Raw genomic sequence first — 18419 nt, 5'->3', positions numbered from 1 at the left:
ACGGCAGCTGGCTTTTCCAATGAATTGCATTACTGCCACCTAGTGGATATAGTCAGATCCATCTGCAGCTGTTTCCACCCTCCTCAGCGTGCCGCTCTCGTTGGCGCGACAACACACAGAATGTCTCTTTCCAGATAGATCTCTTTCAGTGCAGCTTCATGTTCTGACTTTAACACGATGTTAACACCCAAGTCTTTCATCGCCAACTGTAAATGGTAATCAAAACATTCTTACTGTATCTTTCTAAACTCTTCCACATCAAACTCCATCGTGTCAGTTTACAGTGTGTTTGAGCAATAACAGGTGAAATTGCTCGTAAACTTTAAGTTTCTTAAATATTTATTATGGCCATTCTTAAAACTTCAGTTATCTTTATAATTTTATTGCTGGTAAATTTTAAAATTAATTTCTTCTTCTTTTCTTCTTTCGAATTCAATGGCGGACGGCACCATCTTAAGGTGCATCTACCGCCACCTACCGGGGTGGTGAGTGATCGCTGAGATTTACAAAACCTTAGCTCCTGGCAGCCATTCGGGGTTTTCACGTATCCCATAATCCCTTGCGCGCCAGAGAGTCGCTGCAGTCACAACAACATAAAGAATCCACATGATGACAATTGTAAATGAATATTATACTACAAAAATGTATTTTTATGCTTTTCATCACGTTAATAAGAGACTGCATGCATGATACCCTGAAAACTTGCTAAAACAATTATAACAAATAATCCGCTACGTTTAATCTGCGTGGAATTTAATAAGCGCAAACCAAATTTCAGATATTAGTCTGGAACAAAGAGGACAAACAGTGTTGTAAAGAACAATAATCAAGACGTTAAAGAGCAAACTTCACTTTCCCCCAGAATGACAGGAAGTGAGTGGAGCTCACAGCAGCTCCCACTGAAAATAACGGAGAGACAGCCTGTGATTCTCGCATGTTTACATAAAAAAAAAATGCAATAACAACGTCTAAAAACCCAGAGAATATATTCACGAGAGTTTTAGGCACAATATAAAAATAGTTTTATGTTGCGATGTTAATGGTGGTGTCCGTGTGCAGCAGTTAAAGCCAGATCAGAGCGTCTCAATGCAGTTCTCAGTGTTACTGAGATCTCGCAGAGCGGCGACCTCTCCGAGGTTTTGCGGTATTTGAAACCTGAAAAGCCTCAATAGGCATTTGTTTAGATGCGATGACGTAATCTAGTGTCCTTTAGATATTTAAATAATTCTTTTTGCACAATGTGTGATGGGTTTTGCAGCAGATTTCCCACGGACATCTGCACAGTATCGTGGATAGTCTCCTCCGTTGCTCAGTATATGTCTCACACTGTATAAGAGCATGATAAACAGTTGCCAGTTGGTCACAGTTAGGGCAGATTCCTGTTGGGTGTTTATGGATCCTTAGAAGAGTGTTATTAAGACCTGTGTGGCCTATCCTGAGACGGGCCAAGACTACTTCCTCTTTCCTGCTTCCAGCCACATCCACTCTACCTAAAACATCTTTATGGATTTGATGTAAGTGCCTTCCTGTATCATGCATATCCCAAAATTCCTGCCATAACGCCATAACCTTTCCTTTAATAAGAGTCGTCCCTTCGAACTTACTCAAGGGAATGTCTCAATCAATTCTGTCCATTCTTAAAGATTGTTTGGCCAGGATGTCAACATACTCATTTCCGTCATTCCCTACATTTGCCAGTACCCAGAGGAAGCACAAAGAAACTCCCTTCTCATGCAGCCTCCATATAAAGTAATAAATGTTGTATAGACGGCTTTACGGTGTCAAATCTCGCACGTAATCACGTTCTCGCTGGGGAGGCCGAGATTTCGTTGTCAGTGTAAACAAGCGTTTGCGACATTGCATTGTTGTGGAGGTGAGTTCAACCAAAATATGTATTTAGGTGTTTAACTAAGATAATTGTGAGTCTTTAATGTGAGTTTTATATATATATATATAAAAGCATGTTGCTGTTAGTGTTGTGTGTTGGGAACCGGTTCTTTTCAGGTATCCTTAAGAAATTATTCGATCCATAAACATCAACAGCCTTTTTGCTTAACAATTCCCTTATCGGTCCTTCAGAGTGGCCGTTGTTTTTGGGGGTGTTTGTCAGGAAAATGATCATTTCTCTACATTGGTTACAGAACCTGCAGCGAGTCTGTATAATGAACCGTTTCTGCAGCGCGGCTTTGAGCCTTGAACCAGTGAAGCAGTGCTTTGATCTTCGATCTGCTGCTTCGTTGGTTTATTTAGCTTTATCTTAATTTTCCTCGCTAAAACCGTAAAGAGCATATGTCTGTGAGTAATATTTAACTTTTTTATGTTAAACCAAGCTGTTATGGTCTTCTGAAACAGTTGATAGATGTATTTTATAACTTAAAAACAGGACAGATGCTAACGCATTAGCATGTCTATGGCGTTTTTGATGTTAAAGTTAGCATTAAGATGAGCCATTATCAAGCCTCCCTCTGCAGCATGCAAAGGATTCTGGGATACTCTAAAACCGTGAATATCAAATCTGTTCTGCAAGACTTCCCTGATTCAGTACTCAGGAGAGCTGCTTGACTGTCAGAGGCAACCACTAATTTCTGCGACAGATTTTCTTCAGCCCAATTAAGGGCCATTAAGATAGCACACAGCTCAGTAGAATACACAGAAAGGTGATCAGATGTTGTTTTTATACTGATTTTATACTCTTGGACGAAAATTGCAGAACCAATGTGGCCACTAATTGGGTCTTTAGAGCCATTAGTGAAAATGAAGAGAAAGTCTTTGTATTGTTCAAAATACTTACGTACATGAAACCACTCTGGGGTATTTTTCTTCCAGTTGAGCAGCTGTTGTATACCCATATCGACTCTTGGGGAATCAAAAATCCAAGGGGGGACAGGCGAACGCGGCACTGTAGGGCAGAACTCGAGCTGGTTTATAGTTATATCTTCAGCTTTAGCATTCCCAACCCAGATAAAGCTCCACGAATCAGTTTCCTGATGCTCCCAGCACTCCATCAAGACAGCTTTAGCTGGATGACTCTGAGCCTGTCCCTGGAGATTGATCCAATAGTTCATCATCAGTTGGAGTCTTCTCAGCCTGAGAGGCATCTCCCCCACCTCAACTTGGACTGCAGCCACCGGACTAGATTTAAATGCTGCACTACATGTTCTTAAAGCTTGTGCTTGTTGTCTATCAAGTTTCATTAGATGGGATTCTACAGCAGATATAAATGCAGGAGATCCAAAATCCAGTGTGTTTCTCATCAAGGAATTGTAATTCAGAGAAGTTTCGTCCGTGGACATTTTAAAGTCAAGACTGAAAACCTATTTTTATTCTCTTTCTTATGATTAGTTTAATTTTTTCAATCTGTTTTATTCTTTTACTTCTGTTTTTAATTATGTATTTGAAATTTTTTTTATTCATTTTTAATTATTTATTTAAATTTTATGTTGAATTGTTTTATGTAAGGCGCCTTGAGATGGCTTTTGCTGTGATCTGGCGCATTATAAGCTAATTAGAGTAAATTAAATCAAGTAACAGGATGAATTTGTCACATTTAACAAAGGTTTTGGCTTAAATACTAAAAAATACTTCACAAACACTAAACTTAAATGCATATTCCCTCCATTTTGAATAATGTGTAATATTCTTTTTATTGAAAATGAACACATGACACAAAATTGGGGTAAATGCAATTATCATTTATTACAGTTCTTAATTTATGGGGTAACATTGTTACATCTAATTGTCATGAGGTCCTCAAAGGTTTTATCAATCAATCAATCAATCAATCAATTTTTTTATATAGCGCCAAATCACAACAAACAGTTGCCCCAAGGCGCTTTATATTGTAAGGCAAGGCCATACAATAATTATGTAAAACCCCAACGGTCAAAACGACCCCCTGTGAGCAAGCACTTGGCTACAGTGGGAAGGAAAAACTCCTTTTAACAGGAAGAAACCTCCAGCAGAACCAGGCTCAGGGAGGGGCAGTCTTCTGCTGGGACTGGTTGGGGCTGAGGGAGAGAACCAGGAAAAAGACATGCTGTGGAGGGGAGCAGAGATCGATCACTAATGATTAAATGCAGAGTGGTGCATACAGAGCAAAAAGAGAAAGAAACAATGCATCATGGGAACCCCCCAGCAGTCTACGTCTATAGCAGCATAACTAAGGGATGGTTCAGGGTCACCTGATCCAGCCCTAACTATAGCTTTAGCAAAAAGGAAAGTTTTAAGCCTAATCTTAAAAGTAGAGAGGGTGTCTGTCTCCCTGATCTGAATTGGGAGCTGGTTCCACAGGAGAGGAGCCTGAAAGCTGAAGGCTCTGCCTCCCATTCTACTCTTACAAACCCTAGGAACTACAAGTAAGCCTGCAGTCTGAGAGCGAAGCACTCTATTGGGGTGATATGGTACTACGAGGTCCCTAAGATAAGATGGGACCCATCTTATCATTGAGACGACGTCTTTCTGGTTGGAATATCGTTCCTGCAACACTAAAGATCCTCTCAACAGGTGCAGAGGAAGCAGGTGTGGTCAGATATTTGCAGGCAGGTGCAGCTAGGTCTGGTTTTCTTTGTGAAACATCAGAGGATCAGGTACTAGACAGGGAGTTCATGCCCGGCTGTGTCAACTGGCACAGCAGCTGATTGACTTTCCATGTAGGAAGAGAGTCTGGGGTGTTTCTGAGGTCAGAGGTGACACTGATTTGGGGGAGGTGGATTTGATTTTTGCAAAGAGGATATTTTTAATTAGGATGTCCTCGTCATCAATACACCAGTCCAGTTTTATTCTGGGATCAAGCGTGGCAGCCAATTGGAAACTCTCCAGGTCCTCAAATTTTTTTAAGCCATTTATCAAGTGAAGTTTGCAAAGTGGACACAAACTTTTTGTTCCCAGTCATCCTCATATCTTTATTGTATGTCATAAGCCTCTGATACAAGGGTTCAGAAAGGGCTCTGCAGCTTCCTCAAAAGGTTCTAACACCTCACAAAGCTCCTGGATGATTCTGAGTTCATATGCAGACAGCTGGATGGGACAGTGAGCTCAGGACATCGCTAGGAACTGAAAGGACTGACCTCAGCATCTTAGCTGGCTTTTCCAGGCTGAAGTGTCTTTGTGATGCTTGATTCTGCTTCTTTTTTTTTTCCTCTCTCTCTGTTTGAGGTGCGGCTCCATCCAGACATGGGTGTGGTATCTGTTCCAGAAACCGTCCTGTGCACCGGCATCATTTCCTGTATGTTAATTTTGTGAATTGTTCTGTAATTTCTGTCTGTAGCATGGCCCTAGCAGAGGGTCACCCCTTTGAGTCTGGTCTGCTTGAGCTTTCTTCCTCTGAGGAAGTTTTTTCTTACCACTGTTGTTCTGGGGGTTGGTAAGGTTAGACCTTACTTGTGTGAAGTGCCTTGAGGCAACTCTGTTGTGACTTGGTGCTATATAAATGAAAATAAATTGAAATTGAAGTTCCCTCTAGGACACTTGTAAACCACAAAACTGTGCTCAGATTCTTGTCTACAAGAATGCTTTGCTTTCAAGAGATATCCTAAGGTTGAGTAACAAGGTTCAAAATTAGGATAGTGAGAAGCTCATGTGGGTTTAAGTAGTGTGGCAACTAGGGCCCATTAAAAAAAAATTAGATAATCATCCCCGCCCGCATGCTGAAATCAGCCCGCATCAATTTCTTTTTTTTGGTACATTTTATTTTGACGAATTTCACTGATGGCAGTACAGTTGGTGCAAGAACCGGCATGTCCGCTAGATGGCAAGTATGCTTTGGCCGAAGACGACCAAAGTTTACCGAGTCGGGCCCAGCTCGGTAAGGTCAGTCGCTCCGTCTCTCTCACACACAGTGTGCATGTTTTTCACACTACTAGCATGTAGCACACTGACAACATGGAAACCAGATTTATTATATGCAGGTGCTGTATGTGTCGTTTTTCAGGTTTCTGAGAAAAAAAAAACACTTTTTTCTGATGTCAACTGTTTTATTTATTTATTTTTTTAATGGGGCCTTATTTAGAGAGAGAGAAGGTCCTGCTGCATAAGAGAATAAGTTACAGTACATATTTCAAGAAGTGTGTCATTTTTGAATACATTAGTTTTTGAATTATGATCCCAATACTGATACCAATACCATGGCTATCAAAGTAAAAGTCAAATAACAAATCTCTTAACTTGTAGATGCCGTTTGAAATTTGAAGTTGCCTTGATGGAGCCACAGATTGGAGTATTGCAGTATTTGCAGATGACTCGGTGGTTTCCTGGTGGGAATTAGCTCACCAAAATGAGCTAGTACAGACCTTTAAGGCCTATTGTCCTTTTCCATGTTTCCATTATCACAAACTTTGGAACTTTCAAACAAATGTCCTGAGATGGCTTAGCATTGGATAAAGTATTCTAGGAAGAGAAGTATATTTTCATTTTCCATAATTTGAAAGTTCTAATAATCAAATGAAATGATCTGTTTTTTATTATAGATGCTTTTATTCTTAGTTGTCAATGAGATACATTTGCTGTAATTAAAATATAATGTGCACATGAAGTTCATAGTAACAATATTTGTATGAAATATGTAAAATAGTCATGTATGGAATATACTGTAAAGCATGATTCTGGAATACACCAAAATCATCAATTGGAATTTCAATTCTACTTCCTGTTTGCAACCTCAGTTCTCATTTAATTCAAATTCAATTTCATGAATTTTGGGAGACACTCTCAGTTCAATTCAGCATTTTGCAGAAACCTGTCTCTGAGTGATGACCAGTCTCACATTAAAACCTGCTGCTTTACAGTCTAATGTAACATGGACTTTTTTTTAGAACTTGTCTGGGACACTACGCTTCTCAAAAAAGTTTAGTTTTTTTGATATACAGTGTTTTAGAGAAGTAGGACGGACAGGACAGACATTGACCATGAGACAATGAGCAGGAAGCAGAAAGCAAACTGTGCACGTGGAAACTCCCAGAAGTGGGTGGTGAGTGAACATAAGTCGAGTAAAGTTGTGAGCAGCTTCAGCATCAGTGTCTTCAGATGAACTCTTGGACCACTAACTCCTTCAGAGACCGAGACGCCATCACGCCCCTCTCAGCGTCTCGCACCACAGTCAGCTCTTCTTGTAACTGGGCCACAGGACGCCCCAGCTGGTAGCCTAAATCCACCAGCAGCTCCAGCAGCGGCGCTCTGTAGGTTTTAAGTGCGTAGCGCCTGACGGGCGGCAGAGCCCTTTGTGCCACAGCAAAAGCTTGTTCCGGTTCTTCCAGGTCACGATAGCATACGGCGAGGGCGCAGAGTGTGGGCACAAGGAACGTGGCACTTTGCCATGGTGCAAGCTTCTCCTGAATTTCTAGAATGTTCTGCAGCTGCTCCAGAGCCAGCTTGAATTGCCCCGAGCGCAGCAAAACGTGTGCCCGCCGCTGCTCTTGCTCAGTGAAAAATTTGGGGAAATGACATGAATATCGCACACAGCGAACTGCGTACAGTTTAGCTAGGTAGTCCTGAAGAGCCAAGCGTCGCTCCGAGATGTGTTCCGGATTGAAATTACCAGTAAGGCGTTTGGGTGGGAGAACCACCTCCTCAATTTCCTCGTTGAACTCAGCGAGCAGCAGTTGGTGGAAGTGGGAAAAGTCGCTGAAGCGGCGTTCCACAGATACACGCTTGGAGTCAAAGCTGCCGGAGCGCATCACCACGATCTCATATACCTGCAGAATATCACCATATAATACCAGTGTTAAAATGTTTCTAAACCTCTGCAGCACCATGTTTGGCCACAATATTTCGGAATCTGTATCTAAGAACGAAGCTTCAACTCTGCACCCTCTGGTGTCGTAACATCATAAAACAGGAGTGAATAAACGGCTACAGTAAGGGTTAGGCAGCACGTTGGCTTAGTGGTTAGCACTGTTGCCTCACAGCAAGAAGGTCATGGGGTTGATTCCCATCTGTGGCCTTTCTGTGTGAAGTTTGCGTGTTCTCCCCATGTTTGCGTGGGTTCCCTCCAGGTGCTCCAACTTCCTTCCACATTTAAAGACACTTAGACATTTAAAGACACGCAGCTTAGCTGGATTGAAAACCTTAAATTGTCCGAAGGTGTGCTTGCAGGTGTGAGTGTGTTTGTTTGTCTGTATGTGGTGATGCAGTAGACTGGCGTACTCCGCCTCATGCCCTGTGACTGCTGGGGATAGGCTCCACCTCCCCGAGACTCTTAATTGGAATAAGCGGTTGAAGATGAGTGAGTGAACAAGTAAGGGCTCAGACTCTATATTGTTTCTCAAAACACGACACATTGGACAATATATACATGTGCCTAATACTGCTCATATAAATCTATATTACGAGGTCTGTCAGAAAAGTAACGGACCATTTTATTTTTTTCAAAAACTATATGGATTTGAATCATGTGTGATTGCATCAGCAAAGCTTGAACCTTCGTGCGCATGCGCGAGTTTTTCCACGCCTGTCAGTTGCGTCATTCGCCTGTGGGCAGGCTTTGAGTGAACACTGGTCCAACCCCCTCGTCGGATTTTCATTGTCAGGGAAATGGCTGAGCGACTGCCGCTTTGCTCCATGAAAATTTTTTCAGAAACTGTGACAGACAGCCAGGTGGAAACCATTCGGAAAATTCAGATGGCTTTTGGTGAAGATTCTATTGGCGTCACACAGATTAAGGACCATTACAACCGGATTAAAGACGGCCCACACCGGCGGAGGCCGCGCTGCACTCCGAGCGGCCATCGACAGGCTGAAACGACCAGATCATTTCCAAAGTGAAGGCTGTGTTGATCCGGCACGTCATGTGACTACCAGAGAAATTGCAGAAAATGTGGACATCAGCACTTTTGCGGCACATTCCACTGTTACAGGAGATTTTGTAATAAAAGACGTGGAGGAATTCGAGCGTCGGGACAGAGCCACTCATGGCGCACAACAAAAAAACACCTCCGTGTTGGAAGTCTCACAGGACATGTTGTGGCATGCCCAGCTGTTACACAATTTCTCGGATACTCACTCGACTGAAAAGCCACCGAAGGCCGTCTGAATCTTCCGAATGGTTTCGAACAAGGAGGTGTTTCTTATGGCCTCGGACAGTGGACTCATCTCTGTGCTTGTTCTGTTAGACCTCAGTGCTGCTTTTGATACTGTTGACCATAAAATTTTATTACAGAGATTAGAGCATGCCATAGGTATTAAAGGCACTGCGCTGCGGTGGTTTGAATCATATTTGTCTAATAGATTACAATTTGTTCATGTAAATGGGGAATCTTCTTCACAGACTAAAGTTAATTATGGAGTTCCACAAGGTTCTGTGCTAGGACCAATTTTATTCACTTTATATATATATGTAGTCTTACACACCTCTCTGCAGCTTCTCTCCCCCTGCCATCCCCTCATTACCCCATCCCCGTAGAGACGGTGCCTGCTCCCAGACTACCAATAACCAGCAAAAATCTATTTAAGCATAAAAATTCAAAAAGAAAAAAATAATAATAGCACCTTCAACTGAACCACAGACTAAAACAGTTAAATGTGGTCTATTAAACATTAGGTCTCTCTCTTCTAAGTCCCTGTTGGTAATGATATAATAATTGATCAACATATGATTTATTCTGCCTAACAGAAACCTGGTTACAGCAGGATGAATATGTTAGTTTAAATGAGTCAACACCCCCGAGTCACACTAACTGTCAGAATGCTCGTAGCACGGGCCGGGGGTGGAGGATTAGCAGCAATCTTCCATTCCAGCTTATTAATAATCCAAAACCCAGACAGAGCTTTTAATTCATTTGAAAGCTTGTCTCTTAGTCTTGTCCATCCAAATTGGAAGTCCCAAAAACCAGTTTATTTGTTATTATCTATCGGTCCACCTGGTCGTTACTGTGAGTTTCTCTGTGAATTTTCAGACCTTTTGTCTGACTTAGTGCTTAGCTCAGATAAGATAATTATAGTGGGCGATTTAACATCCACACAGATGCTGAGAATGACAGCCTCAACACTGCATTTAATCTATTATTAGACTCTATTGGCTTTGCTCAAAAAGTAAATGAGTCCACCCACCACTTTAATCATATCTTAGATCTTGTTCTGACTTATGGTATGGAAATAGAAGACTTAACAGTATTCCCTGAAAACTCCCTTCTGTCTGATCATTTCTTAATAACATTTACATTTACTCTGATGGACCTACCCAGCAGTGGGGAATAAGTTTCATTACACTAGAAGTCTTTCAGAAAGCGCTGTAACTAGGTTTAAGGATATGATTCCTTCTTTATGTTCTCTAATGCCATATACCAACACAGTGCAGAGTAGCTACCTAACTCTGTAAGGGAGATAGAGTATCTCGTCAATAGTTTTACATCCTCATTGAAGACAACTTTGGATGCTGTAGCTCCTCTGAAAAAGAGAGCTTTAAATCAGAGTGTCTGACTCCGTGGTATAACTCACAAACCTCGTAGCTTAAAGCAGATAACCCGTAAGTTGGAGAGGAAATGGCGTCTCACTAATTTAGAAGATCTTCACTTAGCCTGGAAAAAGAGTCTGTTGCTCTATAAAAAAGCCCTCCGTAAAGCTAGGACATCTTTCTACTCATCACTAATTGAAGAAAATAAGAACAACCCCAAGTTTTCTTTTCAGCACTGTAGCCAGGCTGACAAAGAGTCAGAGCTCTATTGAGCTGAGTATTCCATTAACTTTAACTAGTAATGACTTCATGACTTTCTTTGCTAACAAAATTTTAACTATTAGAGAAAAAAATTACTCATAACCATCCCAAAGACGTATCGTTATCTTTGGCTGCTTTCAGTGATGCCGGTATTTGGTTAGACTCTTTCTCTCCGATGTTCTGTCTGAGTTATTCTCATTAGTTACTTCATCCAAACCATCAACATGTTTATTAGACCCCATTCCTACCAGGCTGCTCAAGGAAGCCCTACCATTATTTAATGCTTCGATCTTAAATATGATCAATCTATCTTTGTTAGTTGCTATGTACCACAGGCTTTTAAGGTGGCAGTAATTAAACCATTACTTAAAAAGCCATCACTTGACCCAGCTATCTTAGCTAATTATAGGCCAATCTCCAACCTTCCTTTTCTCTCAAAAATTCTTGAAAGGGTAGTTGTAAAACAGCTAACTGATCATCTGCAGAGGAATGGTCTATTTGAAGAGTTTCAGTCAGGTTTTAGAATTCATCATAGTACAGAAACAGCATTAGTGAAGGTTACAAATGATCTTCTTATGGCCTCGGACAGTGGACTCATCTCTGTGCCTGTTCTGTTAGACCTCAGTGCTGCTTTTGATACTGTTGACCATAAAATTTTATTACAGAGATTAGAGCATGCCATAGGTATTAAAGGCACTGCGCTGCGGTGGTTTTGAATCATATTGTCTAATAGATTACAATTTGTTCATGTAAATGGGAATCTTCTTCACAGACTAAAGTTAATTATGGAGTTCCACAAGGTTCTGTGCTAGGACCAATTTTATTTACTTTATACATGCTTCCCTTAGGCAGTATTATTAGACGGTATTGCTTAAATTTTCATTGTTACGCAGATGATACCCAGCTTTATCTATCCATGAAGCCAGAGGACACACACCAGTTAGCTAAACTGCAGGATTGTCTTACAGACATAAAGACATGGATGACCTCTAATTTCCTGCTTTTAAACTCAGATAAAACTGAAGTTATTGTACTTGGCCCCACAAATCTTAGAAACATGGTGTCTAACCAGATCCTTACTCTGGATGGCATTACCCTGACCTCTAGTAATACTGTGAGAAACCTTGGAGTCATTTTGATCAGGATATGTCATTCAAAGCGCATATTAAACCAATATGTAGGACTGCTTTTTTGCATTTACGCAATATCTCTAAAATCAGAAAGGTCTTGTCTCAGAGTGATGCTGAAAAAACTAATTCATGCATTTATTTCCTCTAGGCTGGACTATTGTAATTCATTATTATCAGGTTGTCCTAAAAGTTCCCTAAAAAGCCTTCAGTTAATTCAAAATGCTGCAGCTAGAGTACTGACGGGGACTAGAAGGAGAGAGCATATCTCACCCATATTGGCCTCTCTTCATTGGCTTCCTGTTAATTCTAGAATAGAATTTAAAATTCTTCTTCTTACTTATAAGGTTTCGAATAATCAGGTCCCATCTTATCTTAGGGACCTCGTAGTACCATATCACCCCAATAGAGCGCTTCGCTCTCAGACTGCAGGCTTACTTGTAGTTCCTAGGGTTTGTAAGAGTAGAATGGGAGGCAGAGCCTTCAGCTTTCAGGCTCCTCTCCTGTGGAACCAGCTCCCAATTCAGATCAGGGAGACAGACACCCTCTCTACTTTTAAGATTAGGCTTAAAACTTTCCTTTTTGCTAAAGCTTATAGTTAGGGCTGGATCAGGTGACCCTGAACCATCCCTTAGTTATGCTGCTATAGACGTAGACTGCTGGGGGGTTCCCATGATGCACTGTTTCTTTCTCTTTTTGCTCTGTATGCACCACTCTGCATTTAATCATTAGTGATCGATCTCTGCTCCCCTCCACAGCATGTCTTTTTCCTGGTTCTCTCCCTCAGCCCCAACCAGTCCCAGCAGAAGACTGCCCCTCCCTGAGCCTGGTTCTGCTGGAGGTTTCTTCCTGTTAAAAGGGAGTTATTCCTTTCCACTGTAGCCAAGTGCTTGCTCACAGGGGTCGTTTTGACCGTTGGGGTTTTACATCATTATTGTATGGCCTTGCCTTACAATATAAAGCGCCTTGGGGCAACTGTTTGTTGTGATTTGACGCTATATAAAAAAAATTGATTGATTGATTGATTGATTGCCGCCTGTTTCCAATTAGGTGTTCTTTGAGCATTTATCAACTTCCCCAGTCTTTTCTTGCCCTGTCCCAGCTTTTTTGAAACGTGTTGCAGGCATCCATTTCAAAATGAGCAAATATTTGCACAAAAACAATAAAGTTTATCATTTTGAACATTAAATATATTAGCTAACAGCACTGAACAATGGACATTAATATTTACATTTTGGACTCACATGCCATTCCAGCAGGGGGCAGTAAATCATCTATATATTAAAAGCGTGTCTTCATGATTTTATTTAGTAAGTTCAATGTACAGCAAATGTCAGCTCTCCAGAGTTTGTGCATGATCAAAATTGCGCACACGCGCGCACACACACACACACACACACACACACACACACACACACACACACACACACACACACACACACACACACACACACACACACACACACACACACACCTGTTTCTTTTTCTGTTTTTTTTTGTGTTTGAAGTAATTTCAAAATTACTAAATCCCTCTGTATTAATTATTTGTGATGTAAAAGTGAACATCAGTGATAGACATGTACAGTGAATATGGTCAGATCTAAAAAAATGTAAAGTGGAAATGGAAAGAAAGAATGAATGAATGAATGAAGCTTGATATGTAGTATAGATAGCTTGCAGTATGTAGTGTTTGTTTTGTGCCATTTGACCTAAATCACTCAAAAATCTGGTAATTTCAATCAATATGCAAAATGACATATTTTAGTTTTGGACATTATTATACACTGATCTACATTTTTCTTCATATATTACAGTACTTTTCTGAGCCAAAGACTTTGGTGAACCCAAAACAGTTCATCCACAGGAATAACTATGTGACACATATTCTGAAAGCTGAGATTGTTCTGAACATGCTGACATGCAACACTTGGGCATTACACTAAAAGAAAAAAAAAAGTTCCTTAAAAGGGGAATTACTGAAAGTATGGAAAACTGAGAAATTTCCCCTGGACCTCAGTGGGTTAAGGTGTCAAATATTTATCAGACTTGATGTGTTTTGTGTCAGAATGAGCACAGCTGCTGTCTCACCACGTATTTGGACAGCATGTTAATAACAATTCGAGCTGATGGGATTTCGAACAGCAACCTGATGGGACGATCTCTCTGCTTGACCGCCCTCCAGTTCTGCTGCAGTTCCTTTGTGGTCAAACTGGAACAACCAGGATTTTCACCTGCACACAAACACAACAGCAGCAGTGTTTCTTATGACAGCCCTCAGAGGGGAGAACCCTGTATACACACCTAATACATGTGGTTTTGGCCCATAATGAGATCATTTAGATTTAGATCATGACAAACGATTAGCTGATCATTATGTTTGCTAGCAGTTAGCAGAACATAGTGGATGTGGTCTGACTGAGGAAGATTTTGTATGAATATTGCGAAAAAATGAAAAGATGATTTTCTATTTTTCTTTTCTGTTTTGTTTGCATGTTTGAAAATTCTTTGTTGTAACATTTGTTTGAGCCTTTGTCTTAGAATGGCCTAAGCAGTGGGTCACTCCCCTGAGTCTGGTCTGCTTGAGGTTTCTTCCTCACCACTGTCGCCTGCATGTTTGCTCGGGTTGGTTAAAGTTAGACCTGACCCTTGTGAAATGCCTTGGGGGCGACTTATATTGGGATTTGGCGTTATGTAATTAAAATTAATTGAATTGAAAGGTAGCACAGTGGCTTAGTGGTTACTGTTGCCTCACAGCAAGAAGTTCTTATGATCACTTCCCGCCTGGTTCTTTCTGTGTGGAATTTGCATGTTCCAGCTTCCTCCCACTTCCAGAGATATACAGGTCAACTGGTGACTCTAAATTCAGTGTAGGGGTGTGACTGAGTTTGTTTGTCTACATGTGGCCCTGCAATAGACTGGCATCCTGGGTCCAGGGTGTACCCCGCTCCAACAATGGTCCATGGATTAGAGTAAGTGGGTGTAGAAAATGAATGAATTGAAAGTATTTGAAAGTGGAGTCAGTGGCTGCAAAGAAAACATGCACCCTCTTGGCCCTTTCTGGAATACTTTGGACACCACTGGTTTAAATACTGCAGTGTGGTCAGGTGCAGTGCTGGGACGCTGCCATCATGTGGAAACAAGGGAAAAAGAAAGTGACTGTGCCATCGACCAGCAAATATGAGGTCTGTTAGAAAAGTATCCGACCTTTTAATTTTTTTCAAAAACCTGATGGATTTGAATCATGTGTGCTTGCATGAGCCAACCTTGAACCTTCGTGCACATGCATGAATTTTTTCACGCCTGTCGGTTGCGTCATTTGCTTGTAAGCAGCCTTTGTGTGAGGATGGGTGGAGTCTTGTCATTTTTTCTTTGCAAGGAAATGGCGGAATGACTGGAGCAGTGTAACGGCATCAAATTTTGCCAGAAACTGGGCAACAGCCAAGTGGAAACCATTCGGATTATTCAGACGGCTTTCGGTGACGATCCTGTGGGCATCACACAGATTAAGGAGCGGTACAACCGGTTTAAAGACGTCCGCACAATGGTGAAGAGCGCGCTGCGCTCCGGGCAGCCATCAACACGCTGAAATGACCGGATCATTCCAAAGTGAACGCTGTGGTGATGTGGGACCGTCGTGTGACTATCCAAGAAATTGTGGAAGAGGTGGACAGCAGCACTATTTCAGCACATTCCACTGTGAAAGAAGATTTTGCCATGAAAAGAGTGGCGGCGAAATTCATCGGCACGAAGCTGATGGCGCAGCAAAAGCACCTTTGTGTTGAAGCCTCACAGGACATGTTGTGACATGCCCAGCTCGTCCACAATTTCTCGGATAGTCACACGACTGAAAAGCCACCGAAAGCAGTCTGAATCTTCTGAATGGTAGGAGATCAATTGCAAAATCAATTTCATTTATCAATTTATTTTATTTTATTTATACAGTGATAATCACAAAAATGCTGCCTCAAGGTGCCTCATATGAATAAGGACTAGCCTTACCAAATAAGTGGTCAAAAGTCCAGCACAGTGTATTTGTGGTATTTACTCAGATGGACATGATAGATGTGGGTTCACATCTACATTGTGCTTGTATATACAACAAAACAGAATTTAAAAGAACCGTTAAATAAAATAAAAGTCATGTAAAATATAATGCAGTCATGGAAAAATACAACTTAATGCTTCACCTCAGGAAGCTTTGGTGGCTGTTAACATATTGTGACTCTGACTAATCTGTTACCTCCCTAGAAATCATCTTATTTGCATCCACATTCGGTGGAACGGTCCAGAGGGGATGATATACGAGGTCTGTCAATAAAGTAACGGTCCTTTTTATTATTTTCAAAAACTATATGGATTTCATTCATATGTTTTTACGTCAGACATGCTTGAACCCTCGTGCGCATGTGTGAGTTTTTCCACGCCTGTCGGTTACGTCATTCGCCTGTGAACACGCCTTGGGAAGGAGTGGTCCTGCCCCCTCATCGGATTTTCATTGTCTGGAAATGGTGGCATGAAAAGGACTTTTTTTCCATCAGAATTTTTTCAGAAGCTGTTAGAGACTGGCACCTGGAAACTATTTCAAAAATTTATCTGGCTTTCGGTGAAAATTTACAGGCTTCACAGAGAATAAGGTCTGTTACTACAGCTTTAAGGACCCACTTTAAGGACGCTTGGCGCGCCGCGCTCCGAGCTGCGACGACGCGGCACAAGCCACTGGACCATTTCTAAATAGATGGCTCTGTGGATACGAGACCGTCGTGTGCTCTTTCTCTGGTTATCACAAGAGCTGGACATCAGCCATTTTCTGGCAGATTTCACTTTTAACAAGAGATTTTGTCATGGAAAGCCGCGCGGAGGCTTCGTGCGTAAAGACTGATTCGCTTTGGAAGCGAGACAAAGGAACACCTCCGTTTCGGCATGTCAGAGGACAAGTTTGGACATGTCTATTTCGGCTTTGAATGCTTACCAGTCCAGTAAGTATCAGTGAAATTGTAGAGAGCTGACCTGGTCGGCAGCTTGTGGATTAGCAGCTTGGTGGATTGCTGACGTCACACTGGAACATTTCATTTCTCCATATTAGGGCTGACCTAACTCACTTTTAAACTGACACCCTGACAGGGTGATTTATTTATTTATGTTGGATTAGTTTGTGTGTATATCTTTGATGTTTGGTTCATTTTTGTTTTATATTTTACTTTTGACTTGGATGTTGATCAAATAATTATTAAGTAAAAGAACAGAATGGAGACCCATCAGACACACTTTAAGGCCCCTTCACACATAGTGTGAAGTTTGGTTGAATATGGCAAAACAGCACGAAACAAACAACACAAATATCGCGCCGATGGGCAGGCATGGCACAATCCTGGTGCGAGGGTTCATGCAGGCGATGGTGTCTTTCAAGCAGGAACACAGTGTTAGGTGCACCACATCGCGCCACTTAATGTGGAATAAATAAAACATAAAAACCAGCTGGTACCTATGGAACCACATCGCACCGCTAATGTGGATTAAGTAAAAAATAAAAACAAGCTGGTACCTGTGGAACCACATTGCTCTGCTGATGTGGATTAAATTTAAAAAAAAAAAACACCCATGGGATTCATACCTGTACTTTACTGATTTCCAGCCCAAAGCTTTGCCATTGAGCTACCATCACTAGCCTGTAAATGGTGCGGGGAAAATGCCTGAAAACAATAAAGAGATGGATGTCTTAAAAAAAACAAAACAAAACATACACTATAAAAAACACAGCATTTTATATTGAATCCCTCTTATCAAATGGGCAATACAAATATGATCCATCTGTTCCTCTGTAGATGACCCATGGTCACAGACATACAGTCATGAAATGACATGAATGAGAAGTAGTTCACTCTTCTCATGTCCACATCTGCTGGTGCGTGTTCAGCTGGCCTGCACACGTGTCCCGCCCGACACGCGTGTCTTGTGGATGGCGTGCCAGAACTGACACTGTGTCATATGGAACAGAGTGCATGTGGGTGTCATGAAAGTCAGATCACCCGCTGTGTGTTCTGATATGTTAGCAACCGTTTCAGTCTGGGGGCAGCCTGTCAATGGGCTGCAGCGAGGGAGCGCACGCATGCTTGCTGTAGCCCACAACATATATCACCTCGCTGCCTCCGCAGAGCAAGCAGTATTCTGCAGGACGGAATACACCCTTCACACCACCTTTTTTCTTTGCTTCCATCCGGCAGGCATTATCAGGCCTTCAAAGCCCACACCACAAGGCTAAAAAACAGCTTGTTTCCTAGAGCTGTTACAGAACTGAACAGACATGTCCAAGCTCTAGTCAGAACAATTGCATTATTCTAATTAGAACAAGGGGGGACGTGCAATATTTGTTTTGAACTATTTTTAACTTTTATCTATATTTGTTTTTTTTTTAGCTATTTAAGTTTTTTTTTATTAAAGGTGGTTATTTTAAATGTTTTATTGATGTTTTAGAGGGATACGTGCAATATGAGACGTGCAGCATGGGATATGTGCAATATGGGACAATGACAATGTGGGATCAGTGCAATACGAGTTATGATTGTCTCTGAGCTTGCCTCACCCCCCCACACCAAAAAAAAAAAAATCTCCTGATGTTTTTAATATTCATTGAAGTATGTGTGTGGGTA

At 41.4% G+C, this 18419-nt stretch overlaps 1 protein-coding gene across 3 annotated transcripts in view; it reads right to left on the bottom strand.

Annotated features, from left to right (window-relative positions):
- Window positions 1–5357: 5357 nt before the first annotated feature.
- Window positions 5358–18419, bottom strand: part of snx20 (sorting nexin 20) — a 46963-nt gene continuing 33901 nt past the window's right edge. For all 3 annotated transcript variants that reach the window (XM_034175748.1, XM_034175747.1, XM_034175749.1), the window contains 2 exons: window positions 13861–14003; window positions 5358–7688 (listed from right to left, as the gene is read on the bottom strand). In XM_034175748.1, coding sequence (XP_034031639.1) covers window positions 7017–7688; window positions 13861–14003 — 815 coding nt within the window. In that variant the 3' untranslated portion in view covers window positions 5358–7016. The remainder of the gene's footprint in view (window positions 7689–13860; window positions 14004–18419) is intronic.

The sequence above is a fragment of the Thalassophryne amazonica genome, chromosome 8 (genome assembly GCF_902500255.1).
Source record: "Thalassophryne amazonica chromosome 8, fThaAma1.1, whole genome shotgun sequence".
NCBI classification, from domain to species: Eukaryota; Metazoa; Chordata; class Actinopteri; order Batrachoidiformes; family Batrachoididae; genus Thalassophryne; species Thalassophryne amazonica.
The sequence above is the reverse complement of the archived record's forward strand: the minus strand, read 5'-3'. Positions and strand labels throughout refer to the sequence as shown.